General features: G+C 41.5%; 2 protein-coding genes across 4 annotated transcripts; one reads left to right on the forward strand and one right to left on the reverse strand.

The window, feature by feature from the left end:
• Positions 1-829: 829 nt before the first annotated feature.
• Positions 830-8878, reverse strand: fam234a (family with sequence similarity 234 member A). Of its 2 annotated transcripts, none has more exons than XM_079492495.1 (12): positions 8738-8878; positions 7769-8058; positions 7134-7244; positions 6757-6939; positions 5558-5682; positions 4964-5096; positions 4618-4750; positions 3144-3287; positions 2954-3035; positions 2484-2639; positions 2141-2246; positions 830-1387 (listed from the first exon to the last, which is right to left on the reverse strand). In XM_079492495.1, exons 2-12 carry the CDS (start codon positions 8037-8039, stop codon positions 1176-1178), a joined length of 1656 nt encoding a protein of 551 aa, XP_079348621.1. In that variant the 5' UTR covers positions 8040-8058; positions 8738-8878; the 3' UTR covers positions 830-1175. The 2 variants fall into 2 exon arrangements, with proteins under 2 accessions (XP_079348621.1, XP_079348622.1); XM_079492496.1 differs by having other exon boundaries at positions 7769-8061; positions 8738-8867.
• A 556-nt stretch (positions 8879-9434) lies between these two features.
• luc7l (LUC7-like) lies at positions 9435-18269 on the forward strand. 2 transcript variants are annotated; one of them, XM_079493353.1, is made up of 11 exons: positions 9435-9701; positions 10775-10845; positions 12023-12117; positions 12492-12590; positions 12683-12793; positions 14257-14400; positions 14572-14748; positions 15023-15111; positions 15350-15421; positions 16091-16258; positions 16682-18269. In XM_079493353.1, exons 4-11 carry the CDS (start codon positions 12495-12497, stop codon positions 16809-16811), a joined length of 987 nt encoding a protein of 328 aa, XP_079349479.1. In that variant the 5' UTR covers positions 9435-9701; positions 10775-10845; positions 12023-12117; positions 12492-12494; the 3' UTR covers positions 16812-18269. The 2 variants fall into 2 exon arrangements, with proteins under 2 accessions (XP_079349479.1, XP_079349478.1); XM_079493352.1 differs by lacking the exon at positions 10775-10845.
• The last annotated feature ends 1435 nt before the right edge of the window (positions 18270-19704 follow it).

Here is a 19704-nt window from a genome sequence, read left to right on the forward strand (position 1 = left end):
ATGCCAAAATATATATTAAAAAAAATACCCCACACAAATTTAAAAGCATGTTCAAGGGTAAGAAAACAGACCAACCTTTAGAAGGAGCTGTTTAGGCATAACTCAGCATGTTTTGAAGTTCTGACAGTGTTCATCAAAATACTTATAGTTACAGCATCTTAGATTAAGGAAGTACCTTATATTCTCTAGTCTACAGTACCCTCTACAGTATAAGGCTACCATTTCTCTGAATGTCAAATCTATAAAAAACATGCTTCAACTCAGTTGTAGAAACAATGATGAACCTCTGGTACCATTATACCAACAATCAGTTAACATTTACTACCATCTAATTTAATTTCATTGTCTAGTCCCAGGAAATCCACCCAATATAAAACTATAGCCCTTATTTGTGTACTTAAGGGTGCATTAAGGGTGCTGTAACATTGTGTACTATGAACAGTGACATTGTGTACTATGAACAGTGACATTGTGTACTGGCGTGATTTGGCTGCCTTTTAAAGCATAGTGCAACTATCAGTTGCATAGATCCATATATTCATATTATTCCAGCTCTCAGACACGTGTTGCCAACAGAGCATTTACGCTCAAAAGTGCAAGAAACAATAAAGCAAATCAATTCATCTCAACAAATGATGTGTAGTTTCAGCAGTCGGTGCAGTTGGATTGTCAGAAGGCAGTCTGAGCGCTGACACCATAGCGTTGTCTAGTGCTGCAGACAGTACATAAGGTTGACCTAAAAACAGCATGTCTACATTCAGCATGCTATGAAGCACTAATGCCTGACAAATACTATTCCAATTTCCTTATTATCTTGCATTATTTTGGACAGTGAGAAAGGTACCAGAGAGTGTGGGGATGACATGCAGAAAAGTGCCCCGGGTCGCGTCAGATTTGAACCAGGGACAGCTGCGGGAAGGAGTATAGCCTTATTTATGTGGTATGTACTCCTACTCGGTGATCCACCGGGTGCCCAAAATCATATTCTAATTTCAGGTCAACTTGAGCATGTTAAACAACAAAGGAATTGGTTTGGTTGACAGCAGTTTTAAGGCAGTCATGTACAGTCATGTGTTTTGTTATGTTCAATGTCAAATGTAGCCACACTACAGATAGCTACTACGCTATTTTGGTTGCCACATGAATGGATGTGTGGTACATAAACAGTGGTGCTGTCACTCGTCACTGAAGCGGAGTCTGTTGAAGACCTCTTTAATTTCGTCGTTGCTCTCTGAGCTGCTCCCGGTGCCAATGCGTAGTACCCTGCTGTTGGGGACGTCCTGCTTCAGCTTCCTCTTACTGAGGGCCACAGTGCCCTCAGCTCCCCCACCCTGTGGACCCGTCAGCAGGATGTAGCAGGCATGGCGCCCACGCTCCAACAATGTAGCTGAGATAAGGACAGATAAAATATTGTACTTTATACATACGGTACACACACAGCACATAGTCAACAGTCGAGCAAGGTATTTGCCACAGTAGTGTGTAGATAGACTATGCATGACTATGTGCTGGGTGTGTACAGGGGCGGCAGTGGAGTCGGGAGGTAATAATGAATTGCATTTTTATAGCGTTTTCCAAGTGCTCAAAGCGCTTTACAATGGTTCATTCATTCATACATTGGAAGGTGAAGCGGCGAACAGTCGACGCCAGTGTCCTCACTTCCCACATTCACACACCAATGGTGGCAAGCTCACACCGACCAACTCATTGGAGGCAAAGTAGGGTTCAGTATCTTGCCCAAGGAGCCAGGATTCGAACCGCCGACCCAGGGATCATTGGACGACCTGCTCTACCTCCTGAGCCACAGCCGCCCAAGTAGAGTGGCCGCTTGGGAACTGGAAGGTTCCCAGTTCGATCCTGGGCTCCCCCAGAGTTAGTGTCCTTGAGCAAGACACTGAACCACTAATTACTCCCCATGAGCAGTTTGGTGCCTTGCATGGTTTCCGCCGTCGTCGGTGTGTAAATGGGTGAATGTAATGGAGATCTAGGTAAAGCGCCTTGGAGTAAGTCAATTGTTACTGAACAAACACTGTATAGCACTGATAACTGTCAGAATAGAGCTATTTAACACATTACCTATTTTGTTATTAATATCAATAATAAAAAGAAAATCAAACAAACACCTAGTAATCAAACTCACCTTTAAATGCAATGATGTGGTCCATGATATGATGATGTGACTCTAGAAGGACTTTTGAATATTGTGGATGCAGCATGTATGATCGACGGTCCTCATTCAATGGTATCTGGAGAACATGCATTAAAAACAGGTCAGTGTCAGGCAAACTCTATGACCCATTAAATGCTAAACATCTAATTTATATGTTAATGATGATAATATAATGATTAATAATAATTATATAGTTATATCTAGGGCTGCAAAATAAAATAAAAAACTATAAGAAAATCATAAAGTGATATTATGATAATAAATTAAATTACTGTATGTAATATCCTATAACAGACTCTAGCCCAACACTCACAGAGGTGTTGGTCTCTGATGGTGGCATCATGCCCCAGAACATGAAGACAGAGAAGGAGTTGATGGTGTTGACTGAGGCTGGTCTAGGGGAGTTGGCACTGGCCATCAGCTTGACTTCCCACAGCACACCACCTGACGCCCCATCCAGAATCGCCAACTAAAAAACAAGTTCATATTATTCACACACGGATTGTCTACCCGCTCTACCATATCCTTTTTTTTATTTTATTTTCTAGCCCTTTTCACCCAATACCATTGTTAGGCCAATTATTACCAATTTTCCCCTCAAGTGCAGTCCCTGCCACTGCTAAGTGCTAACCTCTACAGTTGGTCATGTGGGAGGGTGCTAGATAACTTGCCTGCAGCCGACAGTGAAGAGTTGAACTGGAAGGACATAATGCATGCTATTCCTCTCAGGTACTCTGACCCAGCAGTGAATGAGTTCACGTCAAAGTAATAAACCCAACGTACCCTCTTTGTGTCATTTCCGATGTCCTCCTCAATCACTATATCAAGAATCCCATCTTTGTTGAAGTGACCAAAGGAGGGCTCCCTGAATAAATGAGAAGATATCTTATTCATTTCCCTTAATCTCTAACACTGAGTACGTATTTGATTAAAACCATCAAAGTTTTTTTAAAGAGGGAATCCACTATTGTACCTCAGCACTGCGCTGGTATTCATCCTCCACAGCGGCTGCAAACTGCTTCCATCTAACAGTACCACTTCCTCTGCAGTCACCAGCAGCAGGTCGGATGGATCGTCTTTTTTCCCCATCATCAGCACATGTCTCATTGAGCGTGACCTGACAGAGAGAATCACATTATGTTTCAATGTCATAGCTTTGAAGACGTTCGACTCCTGAACCCCACTTGCTCTACTGCACAATAAAACACTCAAGCCCCAATCTTGCGCCCGGTGCAAAGCAGCGCTGGGCGCAGAGCAGCGCAACTCTCATTGCTATTGTCCAGTTATTTTTATACACACACAGCGCCCACATTGTCAAATACCAAATGATCGTGCGCCTAGCGTCCATGGGCATGCTGGTCTTAAAATGAGGTGTGGTCTGGAGCAAACATGGTGCACTGCTATCTTACGCACAGAGAGAAGCATTTGCGTTACAACCAGCTTTTAGTTAGTCTACCAGCACATTAACAGGTCACCACCAAATTTGAGGAACAGAGCCTCAAATGGACCAGATGACTTTACGTGCGGCGTTGGGTCAATAAGCATTTCTCTAGTGCTTCTCCTGAGCCGTCTTTCTCTTAGGACGTTAACTGTTAAAAATAAAAGGAAGTGAACAGTTCTTTGTCCTTTAAAACGACAAAGGTTGTGGTGTAGCACAGTGGTTCTAAAAGTGGGGTCTGGGGACCCTTACTACACAACGCAAGAAACGGACTGCAAACATACACCCGAAATGCATGTATGAATAAAATGGAGCGAATGTAAAGGTGCAAACATGCTTTCTATAATATAGATGCATAATGCCTTACTGCACACAACACTGACAATGCATAGGAATGTATATGTCTTATCACAATTTCTATATATAGTATCAGTGGTTTCTACTGGGTCAGGGCGCCTACTCAAAATGTATTGACCACTTAACCCCAAGTGCCATTTGGCTGCTATGGTCAGATGGGTGGGCCGTGTGCATTTTATAAACATTTATCAACCAATTATTGTGTTCCAGCTTGGATCAACAGAACCAACGTAGTATACATTAAGTTTGTATTCATGGGTATTAATATGAAAACTAAAAAATGCACCCTGTTGTTTTAAAAAAATATATTAATGTTATATTTAATGTTTTGCCAATTATTTTGGGGCCCATTTGAAAAATCACTGCTGCTTTGCCTCGTTTGTCTTATGTTTTTGTTTCTTGGAAACTCAGTATTATCTCTTTGTATTTCATGCTGCTGCTGTTTTTGCAGTCTTGCGGACATGCCGAACCAATATTACTTGTACTACTTGTACCTGTATAAGTGAGTGACATATAAAACCTTCTTGAATCTGGAGTCTTGTTTCTTGATTCTAAAAAAACAACAACGATAACTCCACAAGCCTCTGGCTAAAGATATAAAGACATCAAACAATCTATGGTTAATGGAGGTTTGTGACAGTCTCTTACTTACTCATAAACAGGTACAAGGCCAGTGGTGTTACTGGCGTTGCTTTCCCAGCGTTGGTCCTTTTTTAGGCCCGTCTCTATGCCTGCTTTAGCCTTGGCAGCAATCCTCCAAAGGGCCAGGCCATACAAGCCGGTATCTTAGAGCAAATACAGGACAACTCAATACTGCCATCAACTGTATAGAAACATTAATACACAATGGTCGAAATGGGGACTGTAATCAGTTGAATTCTAATCAAGATACAAATCGTCACAAAATTAATGCAAATCAAAAGCAAAGCATAATGTAATTGTTGGGATTTTCATTTGTTTCCTAGGAAAACAGCACTAAATTGCCAGGAGACACTAACCTCTCTGAAACAGTACATAGTGAGAACCTTTGACAGTGGAGTGCAGAAGATGTCTGTCTGTCTCTGCTGAATCAAGAAGCACCTCAGATCCAACCTGGGTCCCCGTCTGCCCTGAGAGGATCAGCAGCTGTGTCTGCAGGCATGACAAGAGATTGGATGATAATTATGTTAAATTGAAATACAACACAATACGAAGAAAACAAAACAATACACTGAAACAAAACTAAATAAATAAGTAAAAATTAAGTGGAAGAATGAAAATATAACAATGTAGTGCTACTGGAATGTGCTTGCACAGGTGGGGCTGCACAATAACAGAAGCAATGTCATACCTGAATAGTAATGCAAATTATCTCAATAGCGATAGAATATACAATATGCCTATGGGTTCACACTTGGCGATAGTGAAAACAAAACATATAAGCATAATAAGCATATTACAGGTCAATTATGCTCTTATTGCAAACATTTAGTCTGACGTTTAGTCTCAGTGCTGACCAATTCAGTCTTGGTGGTGTGCCTAGAGACTGAAGTGGTCTGGCAGAATCCCTATGGTCATAACTAGCTCTAATGAGAGAAATGATTGGTGTTAACCTTCATGGCTCCCGGGGCCACCAGAGCTACATCCCTGACACCATCGCCATCCAGGTCAGGGATACTGAGAACAGGCAGAGTGCTGCTCAACCCTGGAGGATGAGGCTGTTGCCACCTGACAGTACCTATACAAACCAGAGACAGCACATTTACATTACATTAATTCAAGGCACCTACCTAACACTGTTATCACCAGTGACTTACAATATCTAAGGAGTTCTTTGCAACTGTAACTCTTTTCTTAAAATTCAAAATGTTGGGAGCTTGTCAGAGATATAATGGCCTGACCATGATAAAGATAGTATCAGAAAACATAAAAAGGTAATGAAAGCATAAGCTTATTTCCTATATTCCCATAATGTAATCCTAAAGCTTTAAATTAGAAATAATTCATCATACTGTATATAACAGCACATTTAGTACAGTGGCAGTCTCTTGAGCCAGACCCACAGCTTCCATCATAGCTACAGTCATGCAAAGCATATCCCCCCTCACTTCCGTTTCGTCTTTGCAGTAAATTTGTCCTACTGTAAATCAAATTAGTTGAAGCTTGCTAGTTAGGCTAGTAAAGGAATTCTAAGAAATCAGATGACGGCTTCCTTTCTCGGATTTACAGTACAGTGGTATAATACAATTTATTTCATGGTCTAATTTCAGCATTCCCATAATGTAATCCTAAAGCTTTAAATTAGAAATAATTCATCATACTTAAATTAAAAATAATTCATCATACTGTATATAACAGTACTGTGTCACTGTACTGTACATTTAGTACAGTTCTCTCTTCTTGAGCCAGACTGTTGCGTCCCACAATTTTCAAACGCTTCAGCGAAAACGATAATCTTGTGAGCCGTGCACCCAATAAACTGCATATTCAGACTGAAAGTGCTTGTTTTTTTAATGATGCAGTTCATCATTATATCTGTCACGGTGACTACACATAATTGTGGCAGGAAGTAAGGCATGTGGAACTGAGTCAGTGGGTGATGAAGGATTAAAACATCCTAAAATACAATGACAGGAGTAGTGGGAGATTTGTTGAATGCATTGTTCCTCAATTAGATGTTTTGACAGGATAATGGACAAACAACTGGTTCCTGACTTGGTCAACCCAAAATTCCATTCTTAGTGTATAACCTAAACCAACTGAGAACAACTGGTTTAAAGTATAAAAACAGGCAGCCGAATTCGTCTCTTACCAGTGTGTTTGTCAATGGCTGTGAGCTGATCAGAGTGCGACACAAGGCAGTGCCAGCCTCTGTCTGTCTCTACGTCCAAACCACATTGCGCCCAGTGGAACTCAGGTGCCAACGGAAGCTCCCACAAAGTCTCTCCATCTGTCCCCGACACCGCTGTCACAAACAAACAAGGCGAGTCCACATCTGAAACATAAAAGGAGTGTACATTAATTTCACACAGTAGCCTTATTGATACCACAGATATGTTGGCCAATGGTTACCTCTTTGCTTCATAACCCTTTTATCATGTTAGGGTCTATTGAATCTGACCATGCCAGAAACTCAACAACACATTTCTTGTATGTGCAAACATTTAGATTAGAATAATATTCCCATACCCTTGCCAGCACACGTAACATTCCGATTGCCTTCTCTGTCCTTGCGGACAAACAGGATGTCCATTACTTTGTCTTTGCTAGCATCTTCAAAGGCGAGGAAATCATAGGTGGCTATAATGGAGAACAGAGTACAATCAGCCGAGGAAGCAGAGCACATTTCAGTACAACAATACAGTGTTTGGGTGTATGTACAGTATGGCTGCTCTGCGGTAACCGGAATGCTCGCCTTTAAAAAAAAAAAATCCCACCAAGTGGGGTGGTTCTTGTATTCTTGTATTTGAGTTAGTGTCGAGGTGTCTTTTAGCAAGAATCTGAACCCCTTACTCCAGATGTGCAGGTTGGTGCCTTGCATGGTTTGATTGGTGTCCTCCGCCATCGGTGTATGAAAGGGTGAATGTAATGCACAATCTATGACATGTAAAGCGAGTTGGATAAAAGCGCTATATAAATGCACCATTTACTATTTGTTTTTTACTGAGGATAAGGTTAGGAAATAGGAATAAGGTTAGGTTTAACCGTTTAGGCATAGTTTACTGAGGTTTAGGAATACCAGCCTGAGCAGTTACGCCGGCTGTGTACGCCCGAGGCGTTTTGAGGTGAGCGTTCTGGTCTTCCTCTCTGCTACGTCTCCTCACCTGCTTGGGGGAATGTCCTGTTCCAGGCTGTGAGATACTGCGGTCTGACAGGACAAGGAATGATGAAGGAGAATGCAAACACGATGGTCAGGCAGAGGAACAGCGACAGAAAGAAAATTGCAGTCCTCCAATGGGTTAAATTGGCAAAGCCTGAGCCTTTTCCGCAGCCCTTCTTCTTCAGCTCAGTGGCTGATGGTGCCATTCCAGCCTCTGCACCATCCTGCCCCCTCTTCAGGGGGTCGGCTTCTGTGGCATGGTCAGTGGTCTCCATCGTAGTGGAACCTATGGAGCTTCTCGTCATGGAATAAGAAGTAAAGATGGAGGTTAGAGTGCAAGAAAGACATAATAAAATCATCACCATCTTCTGCGCTGAATAAATGCTGACGGTTATGAATGGCAGCACTAAAAAGAGTCTGTTAAAACATGTCAGTTCTATTCAACACCACAAACCCATGCACACTATGCCAGCCTGGCATTCGTGGAGATACTAAATCAAAACAATCACAGCAGTGGCAGATCCAGCTAGTTCTACTGCACTAGTCTTTGTGGTTTTGAAGCCTATTCAGACGTGCCAGCACTGACTCCAGAGATTTCTCAGCTAAACAACAACAAACCCATGACTATCACTCATGTCCCAGCAAAACCTAGTATTTGTTCTGTAGCCAGGCTGCCAGTGCCAGGGGGGAGTGACAGTATTCCACTCCCACTCCATTCATCGCCCTCAAATCAGCTGCCTATGGCTCTCTAATACATTTCTACCACCTAAATTACTTCAATATTTTCACGTACAGTAGACCAAGACCACGGACACTCGCCTGATTAAGAAACTTGGTGATGGTTAGCTAGCTATGTTAGCAAGCTAATTTTGCAACTAACTTATTCAACAGATGAAATGAGCATGAACAGCGCAAATATTGGCTGGGATCCAAATCTCCACCAATTAAACTTAAAAATCATATGTTATCTTACTTTATTTCCCCACTGCCGTCCTTTGTGGCAAGCTGAAGCTACAAAGGCTAGCCAGTAGCCAGCAGACCTACGTACAAACAGCTGCCAAATACCTAACCTACTCCACTGTCAAGCTTCGAGCTTGAAGCACAGGCTCAGATCATGATGCGTAAACAAAACAAACACCGCGTGACGCGGTGCGGCGGACCGCCTACTGTATCCGGTGACTTGCCCATGTAAAACAGAGCTGCTACCTTTTAAAAACCTTAAACACATCTTAAAGCTGAGGGGGGGGGGCTTTGCCAGGTGAAACCTGGCCTAGTATTTTATCTCGGGTTGGCTTTGAGGAGTTTGTATACTACGGTATTTGAAATGCTGCTATTTGTCCCAAAGTGACTGCAAAAAAAAGCTGCTGTTTTTTATAACCCTGTTTATAACATGTATATAACTATTAACTACGCAATGTGACATAACTGTTTACAAAATGCTGTACCCCATTTTCAACAGTTTTTATTACATTTTGACACGCGAGCGCGTATGAATGCGCGCACACACACACACACACACACACACACACACACACACACACACGCACACGCACCATATACACGCACACACACACACACACACACAGTTTCCGTATCCGCTAGAGGCGGAAGGTTGTAATCTCGCGTGATCTGACGCTACACGAGATTTATTTTCATAATAGGACGTCACGTCATTTTCCCATAGCATTTTCCCAATAGCAAATTCAACAAACGGAAGCTGGAGAGTCCTGGCTGGCTTCAAGGAGCTGCGAACGTTCAGCTGTCGCTTGGAGGAGTAAAACATTCTTCTTACGTTTCACACAGTTTAAAATACGAGGGGGAAAAACCCATTGTTAGCATCCTGAATTTCTTCGCGTCGGAGTAAGACCCCGCGGCAATGTCTGCCCAGGCTCAAATGAGAGCTTTGCTCGACCAACTCATGGGAACTGCGAGGGATGGTGAGTTGTTGTTGCAGCACGGTGCTAGCTGCGCTAGCCACTTAGCAAAGATGGAGCCATTGCAAAGGCTCGCTTGTGTTGGCGTGTGGTGGACAAACATTGCATGAATGGATGGACTTCAGACTGCTGTTTCAATGTCTGATGATCCAATTAGCCAGTTCTCTTCAGGGTTTTGGATTTAATGTTTGTGTCCATTATAGCTAGCACTGAGTTTTTACTGTTTTTCTAGTGATTAGTATCGGCCTGCAAGCCCTGCAAGCAGCTTGTAATAAGATAAGCCTCCCATCCGAGTCGCCGATAGCGCTACAACAAATGAGTGAGGTTCTGTACACTCCGATGGATCCGATAGTAAAGGAAACTTATAATTCCTATTGTCGGCAGGCGACTCTGCTTAATTTAAATTATCTGACACTGACTTCTTAAAAAAGATGGACAACTGTCCGGGATAGAAGCTCTAAACAGAAGTGGAATGTATATCATGTTTGAACTTGAAACCTTGGAATCTTTGGTCACTGGTCACAACCGTCACATTGACCGACTTATTGTGAAAGGCCAAACCGGACACAGAATCAGCAGGAAGGGATTTGGTATTCATGCACCTTTTTGTGATATGACAAAATGATCGTGCATTGGGCTTTTTATATTTATTTTGCATTGTGTAAATTGTCGCACATCTGGCAGCCCTGCCTGATCAGTGATCACAGTATATAACAATATATAAACTATGTATATTCGTATATTAACATAATGGTCAACTGGTCATGGTTTATTTCATTGTATGTGAAATCCAGAAATTGCTTATAGCAGCTATTTGGATACAAACATTAAAATACAGATACGGCTGTCAAGTCTCTGGTCATGAGCAAGTCAAACTTTATTAATAGCCCAACCCACTTGAAAACAAGAGATTGATGAGAAAGACTCTTCAGTAAGCTAAGATTAGTTCATTAGAGTATGCAAGTTTGTGTTGTGCGTTTGTGGGTGTATGTGTGTTGAGAATAATATTAAATTCTTCCCATGCATATGTTGCATACAAACTGAACAATTGTGGCCCCTTTATTTTATTCATAAAGGTTCAGTGTATCTTTGCCAGCCTACATCAATCTGCAAAGGAGTTGCAGAAAAGCCTCATGTTCATCGAGCCGTGAGTCACACATGATTTTTAAAGCTGTTATGATGAATATCCAAACAATATGTTTGCCTTCCGGAAGTTTTTGTAGCCTATATTTCATATCTCACAAATGGCTAGTGGCACTAGAATTACAATTTGGAGTAGTGGATGCAGCCTGAGCTATGACGTCTGGTCGCGCTGAACAGGAGCAGTTCATTGTTCCTTTTAGACGTCTGTTTTCAAAGGAAAATATTAGCCATCAATCAAAAAAAACAAAAAACTTTGCACAGATCATTTACAATCTGACTTGTGTATGACTCCCAACTTCTTACCACAGGTATGGGCAAGAAAACAGTTCCCATTTATACTTTCCTACAGCGGGTTTAAAATTCTGCAGCTGAGGTCTTGAAGATGCAGATGGGTACAGTATATGGTGCAGATCGCAGTGTGTATAAACTAACTTTTTTCCTTGGTTTTATTCATATTTGTTTTCTTTTCAATGTTCCATATCAGTAAAGGACTGACTTGGCTGGAGCAAATTCTCTGGAATGTTTACACCTCTTACACATTTTCTATAAGCAAGGTCTTTTTCCCCTCCATCTAGTCAAAGTTACAGCTGTTGCATAAAGATTCCATTGATATACGTCACACTCAGAGCCACACTGTTGTTTTGTTAATTTGTCAGTGATGTTCCCATAATGTGATCTACTTGATCCCAAGCCTAATTCTGTAATGTTCAACTGTTCTCACATGGCCACATGCTAAACTTAGTAGTAGAGGCTCTAATGTTACACATTATTTATGAAGAGAGGCTTGGCTGAGGTAAGCACCAAGACTGTCAGGCAATATCCTAGACCAGGTCCAGTATGGCCATCTGCCTACCGTAAGCTGGTCAGTGGTCACATTACTGACATAATTAGTAGTCCGATGTAGGCTAGCAGAAACGGTTGGTTTGTTACTGACAGTACATTGTAATGCAAGTGTACATTTCCTCTATTGTGGAACCTTTCATTCAGACATGACACCCAGTGTATGGATTTTCACCTATGCGGTGGACAGAAGATCTTAAAATATACATGTTAGTCACATTTTAAAATGTCTGCCCCTTTGCCGTAGTCCGAGCACAGTAACAGAATAGAAATCATTGGATACCTCGCTCCTACTACCAAGTATGTGAGGTCATTCTCATCGGCTGTTTTTGGACTTTCAGGGGACGAGACGCGTCAGAGGGTCAAGTTCTCAGACGAGAGGGTCTGCAAAAGCCATCTGCTGAACTGCTGTCCTCATGACATCCTGTCTGGAACTGTAAGTACTAGTAAGCAAACACTGAGGTCTGAATATGCTTATTGAAATTAACCTTCTGAAAGGTGTTGGACATTTGAGGTCGATGGATCTCAAATGTGACCTAAAAAACAGTATGCTACAGACTTGTTTGTATACAGCACTCATGCATGCCTTGCTTGTTTGGTTATAGCCAGGACAATCAATAGATTTATTGTGTGGGAGGAAATTATCACAAAAGTGCAACAGATCCATCTAACTTTTTATTTTATTTTTGTAAATGATGTAATTAATTTCTGAAGTCGTTTTCCAGCACATAGCTTTCCCAATTGTGTTTTGTAATTGTCTGTTTTTTCTCTTGTGTGTGTGTGTGTGCACTACACTACACATGTTGATAGCGTATGGACCTGGGAGAGTGCTCAAAGATCCACGACTTGGCACTTCGGGCAGATTATGAAATTGCCTCCAAGGATAGGGATATGTTCTTTGAGCTTGATGTAAGTAGTGTCCTATTAGTAATTATCTCCCCAAATATAAATGGTGGTATCAGTATCTAACCTTCTCTTTTTCTTTTGTTTTCCCTCCTAAGGCGGTGGATCACTTGGAATCCTTTATAGCAGACTGCGACCGGAGGACAGAACTAGCGAAGAAACGTCTGGCTGAGACTCAAGAAGAGATCAGTGCCGAAGTGGCTGCTAAGGTAAGAGTTGTAACTTGTAGGCAATCCCATGAAAACCCTAACAGTCTGGGGTGTGATATAAATATGGTCTTCTAATCTACACGTTAAGTGAAACCCACACTCGTATTTGCATTTTTAATTTTAGCTAAGTATTAGCTAATTATGGGAAATCAGCCCAATTATATAGGTGGGGCAGTGTGGACTTTTTTTGGTACAGCGTTTGATCAGTGTTTCACTCCAGGCCTTCATCATGCAAAGTATGCAGGTATGATTTGTCCCTGCAAAGCATGCAAAAAAGCTGGTGATGCATTTGTGAGTTTGATTATGCACTACTTTACACGCTGAAAGGCCTGTCACAATTATTACATAATCGCCTGATCACAATTATTTGAGATAATCACATTTTTGCATTATGGCCAATCGCTTCCATGGTGAAAAATGTTCATACATTTAAAAAAATAGTAGAAATAGCAGATCAACTATTAGCGCTATTTTGTAGATATTTTTTTTTGGAAAGAAAAAAATGGGGTGCAGTAGTCATTAGTCCTACAACTACAACCTATCTCAAACCCTCACCCTAACCTCCCACAGGGCAGCACACCTAAACCTAACCTTAACCCATGTCTAACCAATGACTAGTCTAAACTAAGTATGCACCCCAAAAAATTATTAAATGTGTCAGTGATTTCTTTGTATATTTAAGTTATTTGTAATTGTCATACCTGCACTGTGCAATTTGTGATTACAAAGCCTATATTTAAGGCAAACAGAAATACAAATGGTAACGTTCCAATGTTCAATCAATGCAAAAAACACAGTTACATCGTTAATCAATTATTTGTGACAATTCATTGTCAACTTAAATTTGTACTCGTCACAGCCTTTCACGTTGGGCAGAGTGCAGATTTTTTTCTTTCAGAATGCATGCTCTAATAATATTGTTGGAAGGCAGACGACGTCAAACCACGTCTTTCTCTGTGACTCAGTCTCTGTCTTTCTCTCCGGTATACAAGTTACATCTTGTACCCCCGTCGGCAATAATGGACCACAATGTCTTTCAGTTAATTAGGTGTAGTCGTATATACTGTAGCTGCCCTGGTAGCTCAACCAGTTATGCTGACCACATAATCATAATGTCCTTGGGTGGAGTCCGACTCAAGACATGTTTAATCTCGTTCAATCTCTTCCGTTGGTGCACCCGCTGGCCAAGTGGTCCAGGTGCATGCCACATATAGGCTCTGGCCTGTGTTAGAGTCCTGTTCATGACGACCTTTGCTGCATGTCTCTCCCCTTCTCGCTCTCCCTCTTTCCTGTCTGTCTTCACTAATAACTATCAATAAAGGCCAAAAGCCAAAAAAAAATCTTAAAAAGAAAAAATGTTTGGTAAAAGAAACATTGAATGTATTGATTGAAAATGGTGTTGCTTGAAATGTGTTAACTGGATTTCATGAATAATGGCCCATGGCATTTTGTTTACTTTGCAGGCAGAGAAGGTCCACGAGCTGAATGAGGAGATCGGGAAGCTCCTGGCCAAGGCTGAGCAACTGGGTGCTGAAGGCAATGTGGAAGAGGCCCAGAAGGTCCTGCAGGAAGTAGAGAAGGTCCGCACCAAGAAAAAGGATGCAGAGGTTAGAGGGTGCTCTGGAGTAACATAACTGATCTTATTATATACAACGCTGGTACACTAAAGCCAAGTCTTTTAGTCTCTGTAGTGACATCCCCTCCATGCTATGGGGACATTGAAGTGCAAACGAATGTAACCTCTTATAATTTCCCCTCCTTATACCATGCCCTCTCAGGAAGAGTACAGGAATTCCATGCCTGCTTCCAGTTTCCAGCAGCAGAAGTTGCGGGTGTGTGAGGTCTGCTCCGCCTACCTGGGTCTCCATGACAACGACCGTCGCCTGGCTGACCACTTTGGTGGGAAACTGCACCTGGGCTTCATTCAGATCAGAGAGAAACTGGATGCGCTGAAGGTATGCTCTAGTCTAGCATGTCCCCACATCGTCTTTTTGTTGTCGGGGGATCAAAGATTCTTACTACTGTTTCAATGGCTACTACGACTACTGTTGTACTCATTTACTTGCCGTAGGATGGTTAAATTAGTAAAAAGGTGTAATGAGTTGGATGGTTGTTCAACATAAATGTAAACGAGCAGGAATGTGTTCTCTGAAGTCTGGGTATGTACACACGATCAAACGTACAGCTTGATATTTGAACCAACTTCACGGTTTCTGCATCTTGGAACAGAAAACGGTGCTGGAAAAGCAGGAGCAGAGAAACCAGGACCGCCTGAAGAGGAGAGAAGAGAGGGAGAAAGAGGAGAAATTGAAGAAGAGGTGGGTACAACACATTTTATGAACAATATTTATTTATATACCGGTAGATTTCTAATGTAAGTGAGCATGGTGTTTTGAACCACAACAAAATGTACCTAAAATGGCAATTATAGGTGAAGCCGTAATATTACAGAAGAGTTTCATATTTATGTCCTGGTTTGTAACGTCTGGTATTACTGGGTGTGTTGAATGGTTTACTGGCAAATTAATGTAATCTTTTTTTTTTTCCTCTTCACAGCACAAGATCAAGCAGCAAGGAGCCGAGATCAAGCAGCAAGGAGCCGAGATCAAGCAGCAAGGAGCCGAAAAGGTTAGTACATTCCCCATAACTATCTAGCACAGTTAAATCATTTGTAGCAGTGTCAGTGGTTAAGAGAGATACGCCATCTTGTCAACTTGTTTGGTTGCAACTATCAAATATTTTCTTAGAGATTATTCTATTCTTGTTTTATAATTGAGTAAGTTGATTAGGCTCATATTCTATACTTTGTCGTACAGAGTATAGTAGAATAATGTGGTATAGTGTGACATGGCTAATCATGGTGACAGGCTATTGTATGGGACTTTGTAGAGGTGTATGTCTCCATCCCATGGACAATTTGTGTAATTGCAAACAAATACATAAAAATATAATATTTATATAAGTTTCCCATTAAGCTGAAGTGAGTTTTAATTAAGTTGTATGTGAAAGTATGAAGGAGAAAGAAATTGGGCAGAATATAGAGTGAAGACAACATGTTTGCTTACTAGTGATTGTCATTGTCAAGAGAAACCAAACATTAGTTATTTTTACAAAAGAGAAGCAGCAATGCTCAGTAAGTGTAGTGTAATGCTCACTAAGTGTAATGTCAGCAAAAATATTTGTGTTAATACTTAATTCAAACTTTCTTTTTCATAACTGTGACTAAAGACTTTCCCTACACAAAAATATGGATACAAATACCAGTGCTAAATATTAACACATGTTCTCTTTTCTCAGGTCTCGTTCACGTGACCGGCAAAGGAGACGCTCGCGCTCCTCGTCACGGGACAGACGCCGCTCCCTTTCACGCTCCAAGGACAGGGAGAGAAGGCGACGCCACCGCAGTCGCTCACGCTCCCGGAGCCAAAGCCGCCACCAAAGCCACACCCATGACTCCAGAAACAAGTAAAAGACACTCTCACAAGCAAAACTATCTCATTTTCATTGCAGTGAGATTTCTCTCCTACTCTCATCCATATACCATATATACATTATAGAGACTGTTGTTGGGGCTGATTAATTCGATGAAGAAAATAAATAATATATTAAAGTTTTTTTTTTTTGATTGGCACGTTTGACTGTCAAGGTTTCAGACTCTACTAAATAAAAAGGGAAGACATCATTGCACATAACAACCACACCAAGAGGTCTAATGAAGTACCACCTCAATATTTTGTTCCAGGGACCTCCAGAAGCAAAGATTTGAATAAAAAAAGTTTGCTTAAAAAATTTAGCTTGTACAGTATAACTGCTATTTTTGAATAGCCACGGATGACACGGATGTTTTCATATTTTATGTTCATATTTTTTATCAATACCTTTTCTCAGGTCATCCAGGGACCGAGACCGCTCTTCCAGAGACAGGTCATCCAGGGAGCGTGACCGTGACCGGAAGGATAGCGTGAACGGCAGGTCAGACTCTCGCCGGACGGATGATGAGAAGGCAGGAGACCTCTAAAACTGTATCCACCTAAACCCAAAACTACCACCTGTCTCTCACATACATACCTGTATATCTATCCATCCACGCATCTCTTTGAATGATAACTTTATATTGCAGACTGTTATTGTATAACTTGACCCCCATTTTGTTTGTTCTTTTCTTTGACTGCGACTCCAGTCAAATCTTTGTATACTTACGGTAATTTACTGCACTTGAAATATTATATGCCTTCTATTTAGCATCCGGATATACAGTATAATGAGGGTTATCGTTAGATGAGGGTTAGTCGATGGTGAAATGTAACATAATGCCCACACATCTGTGAATCGGGGGCTGGTTTATATTCAGTACATGCTATGTCTTATATTTGTGAAAGTACCCTGCCCTGAAGCCAATTCGAAATATTGAGATTTGTCTTGGAGTAAGCGTTAACCGATTGGCTATTGGAGAGACCTTTAAAACGTCCATGATCCATTATCTTCTTTTTATACAAAACCACTCGTCTGTAAATGTTGTTTTGTTATCCTGATTACCATGTATCTGAATTGGCTTATAGACCATGGTTTTTATTATGGCCCATTTATTTCATCAGTGTGTCATGGAGCAGTTGAAACCGCACTGCATGGCTTGAATGTCCACATGCAAATCGAGACTGCAGATCTCCAATGTCCACTTATATTTTGTTTCAATTATGTTATTTTAGTGAAGCCCCATTATTTGTTTTTAGAAAATGTAAAGGAATCCTGGTTGCTGGTTCTGAAGAGAATGTTTCCTTGAGAGTTCGGCCAGTTTAGTATGGGGCTTGAACAAGGCCCCAGTGAGGCTCTCCAACGTTGAAGCACTGGGCCCTAGTGGTAAGAGGAAGGACTGCAGGCGGACCCGTGGATTCATGACGAGGAAACCCTGTGCAGCTGGGCTTTAAAATTGAGCGCTCGGTTGCACTTCCGCATTTGCCAACCAAATTTTGGTTGGCAAATGCGGAAGTAGACGGTCCTTCCGGGTGCTTCAAAATGCCACTGAGCAACTTCCACTGACATGAATAGCGGGGGGGGGGGGGGGGGGGGCTATCGTGCTGGTTCAGTCTATCCTTCTTTATACTCTATGGGCTTGAAGCTATTTTCTAGGAAATGGTGGCAGACTCTTCTTCCTACAATTGTTCCTTTTCAGAAATTTGTATTATAACATGTTAGCCATGGAATGTGATAAGTGGGTTGAGAAATTATTTGCTGTCCTTGTCATAAAAACAAATCCCCATCTTGGAAATCCTATTAAAACACCTGCTACTTTGGTCATTTCCTATATTCAAACTAATTGGAATGGCTTGTGCAATTTATTCAATAAAAACGTGTCTGCCTCCCCAAAATTTTATGAAAAATGTAATCAATGCATTTCTTGACCTAATGTGTGAACTCTGTAGACTTGTCAAATGTTTGCTGTTTATTGAAGCCTCAATAAAAAAGCCCAGCCTTTTAATTTTTACTGTTCATGCCATTTCTTGCCAGAGGAAGACAATTACGTGGAAGGAAAATAAGTAACTTATGCAACAAAAATCCCTGAAGGGTCAATGTAGTTTTGAATTAAATTATGAAAATATTGCCAAATATTAGCAACTATTATACAGCATATCTATCTAATGCACCAAGTCTCTGTATGTCTGTGTGTGTGTAATTCACGTAACTCGAGAACAACTGTTAGCCCCACCAACAAATTCAACACCCACGTTCCACACCACAGCAGGGGGTGCAGTGCCCGGTGTCGAGTCGGTCGGACCCACGGTTGTCCAGATCCGCCCCCAAAAAGTCCCTGTCTCTGGACAGGGACCCTGCCCAGCATCCATATATGGAGCTGGCCTGTTCAACACTCCATATTTGGGCATGCCTTGCACTTTGTAAGGCATGCATAAATGGGAGACAGACATCTGGGTGGGGCATCCATTTCCAACTTGCATCGTTCCAAGTAGGCCAGTGCGGCGCCCAACGGGCACCGCTGTAGAGGCTCCAACGCATAATATCTGGGTGTGGCATGCATTTCCAACTTGCATCATTCCAAGTAGGCCAGTGCGGCAGTGCCCAACGGGCACCGCTCTAGTCTTAATAATTTACAGTATTGCTCTAAGAAACCATCCCAATGCTCTGTGCCTTAAAACAATGAATTACTGCCAAATAAAAAATGGCACTTGGTATGAACAAAATGCACATACAGTACACTGATACACACCCAATTACACATGATCCATACACCGCCTACAGTTAATACAGAACGCAGCAGCAAGACTCATCACTGGAACAAGGAAATCTGAACATATCACCCCGGTACTGGCCTCACTACACTGGCTCCCTGTACATTTTAGAATAGATTTTAAGATTTTAATACTGACTTTTAAAGCTCAGAATGGCCTGGCACCGCAATACTTAGCGGATCTTATTAAACCCCACCAGCCTGTACGCCAATTAAGGTGCTCTACCTTAGCCCTACTAGAGGTGCCTAGAACAAAAATGGTGACAAAGGGGGATAGGGCCTTTTCAAGCAGGGCTCCCAGGCTCTGGAACAGCCTGCCATCTGACCTGAGGTCTATTAGCTCCTTGGCTATTTTTAAAACTAAATTAAAGACCCACTTTTATAGGAAAGCCTTTTAAACTGATAACCAATGTTTGCTTTTAATTCCCTTGATAATGTCATTTTATTGCTGTTTGATTGTTATGTAACACTGTTGTTTGTATATTGTTAAGCACTTTGTGACACTGTCAAAAAAGGTGCTATATAAATAAAGTTTATTATTATTATTACACAGACCAACACACAGATGTGTATCTGAGATAACACACAACTCACATCTCCCCCTTACAGTTCCACAACACACATTTCACACTAATGTGTTGTGGAATTAAGACAATATCTCACGTGGGTA

Source organism: Electrona antarctica (assembly GCF_951216825.1).
Source record: "Electrona antarctica genome assembly, chromosome: 22".
NCBI lineage: Eukaryota > Metazoa > Chordata > Actinopteri > Myctophiformes > Myctophidae > Electrona > Electrona antarctica.

What these genes read in the sequence shown, in the direction of transcription:
- fam234a (XM_079492495.1), bottom strand. Translation starts at nt 8,039, where the DNA reads ATGGAGACCACTGACCATGCCACAGAAGCCGACCCCCTGAAGAGGGGG. An exon ending in GGCCTTGTACCTGTTTATGA is followed by an intron (nt 3,288 to 4,617) that starts GTAAGTAAGAGA and finishes TCTCTCTGTCAG; the next exon opens with GTCACGCTCAATGAGACATG. An exon ending in CATCAGAGACCAACACCTCT is followed by an intron (nt 2,247 to 2,483) that starts GTGAGTGTTGGG and finishes CATGTTCTCCAG; the next exon opens with ATACCATTGAATGAGGACCG.
- luc7l (XM_079493352.1), top strand. Translation starts at nt 9,641, where the DNA reads ATGTCTGCCCAGGCTCAAATGAGAGCTTTGCTCGACCAACTCATGGGA. An exon ending in AGAAACTGGATGCGCTGAAG is followed by an intron (nt 14,749 to 15,022) that starts GTATGCTCTAGT and finishes ATCTTGGAACAG; the next exon opens with AAAACGGTGCTGGAAAAGCA. An exon ending in ACCCATGACTCCAGAAACAA is followed by an intron (nt 16,259 to 16,681) that starts GTAAAAGACACT and finishes ACCTTTTCTCAG; the next exon opens with GTCATCCAGGGACCGAGACC.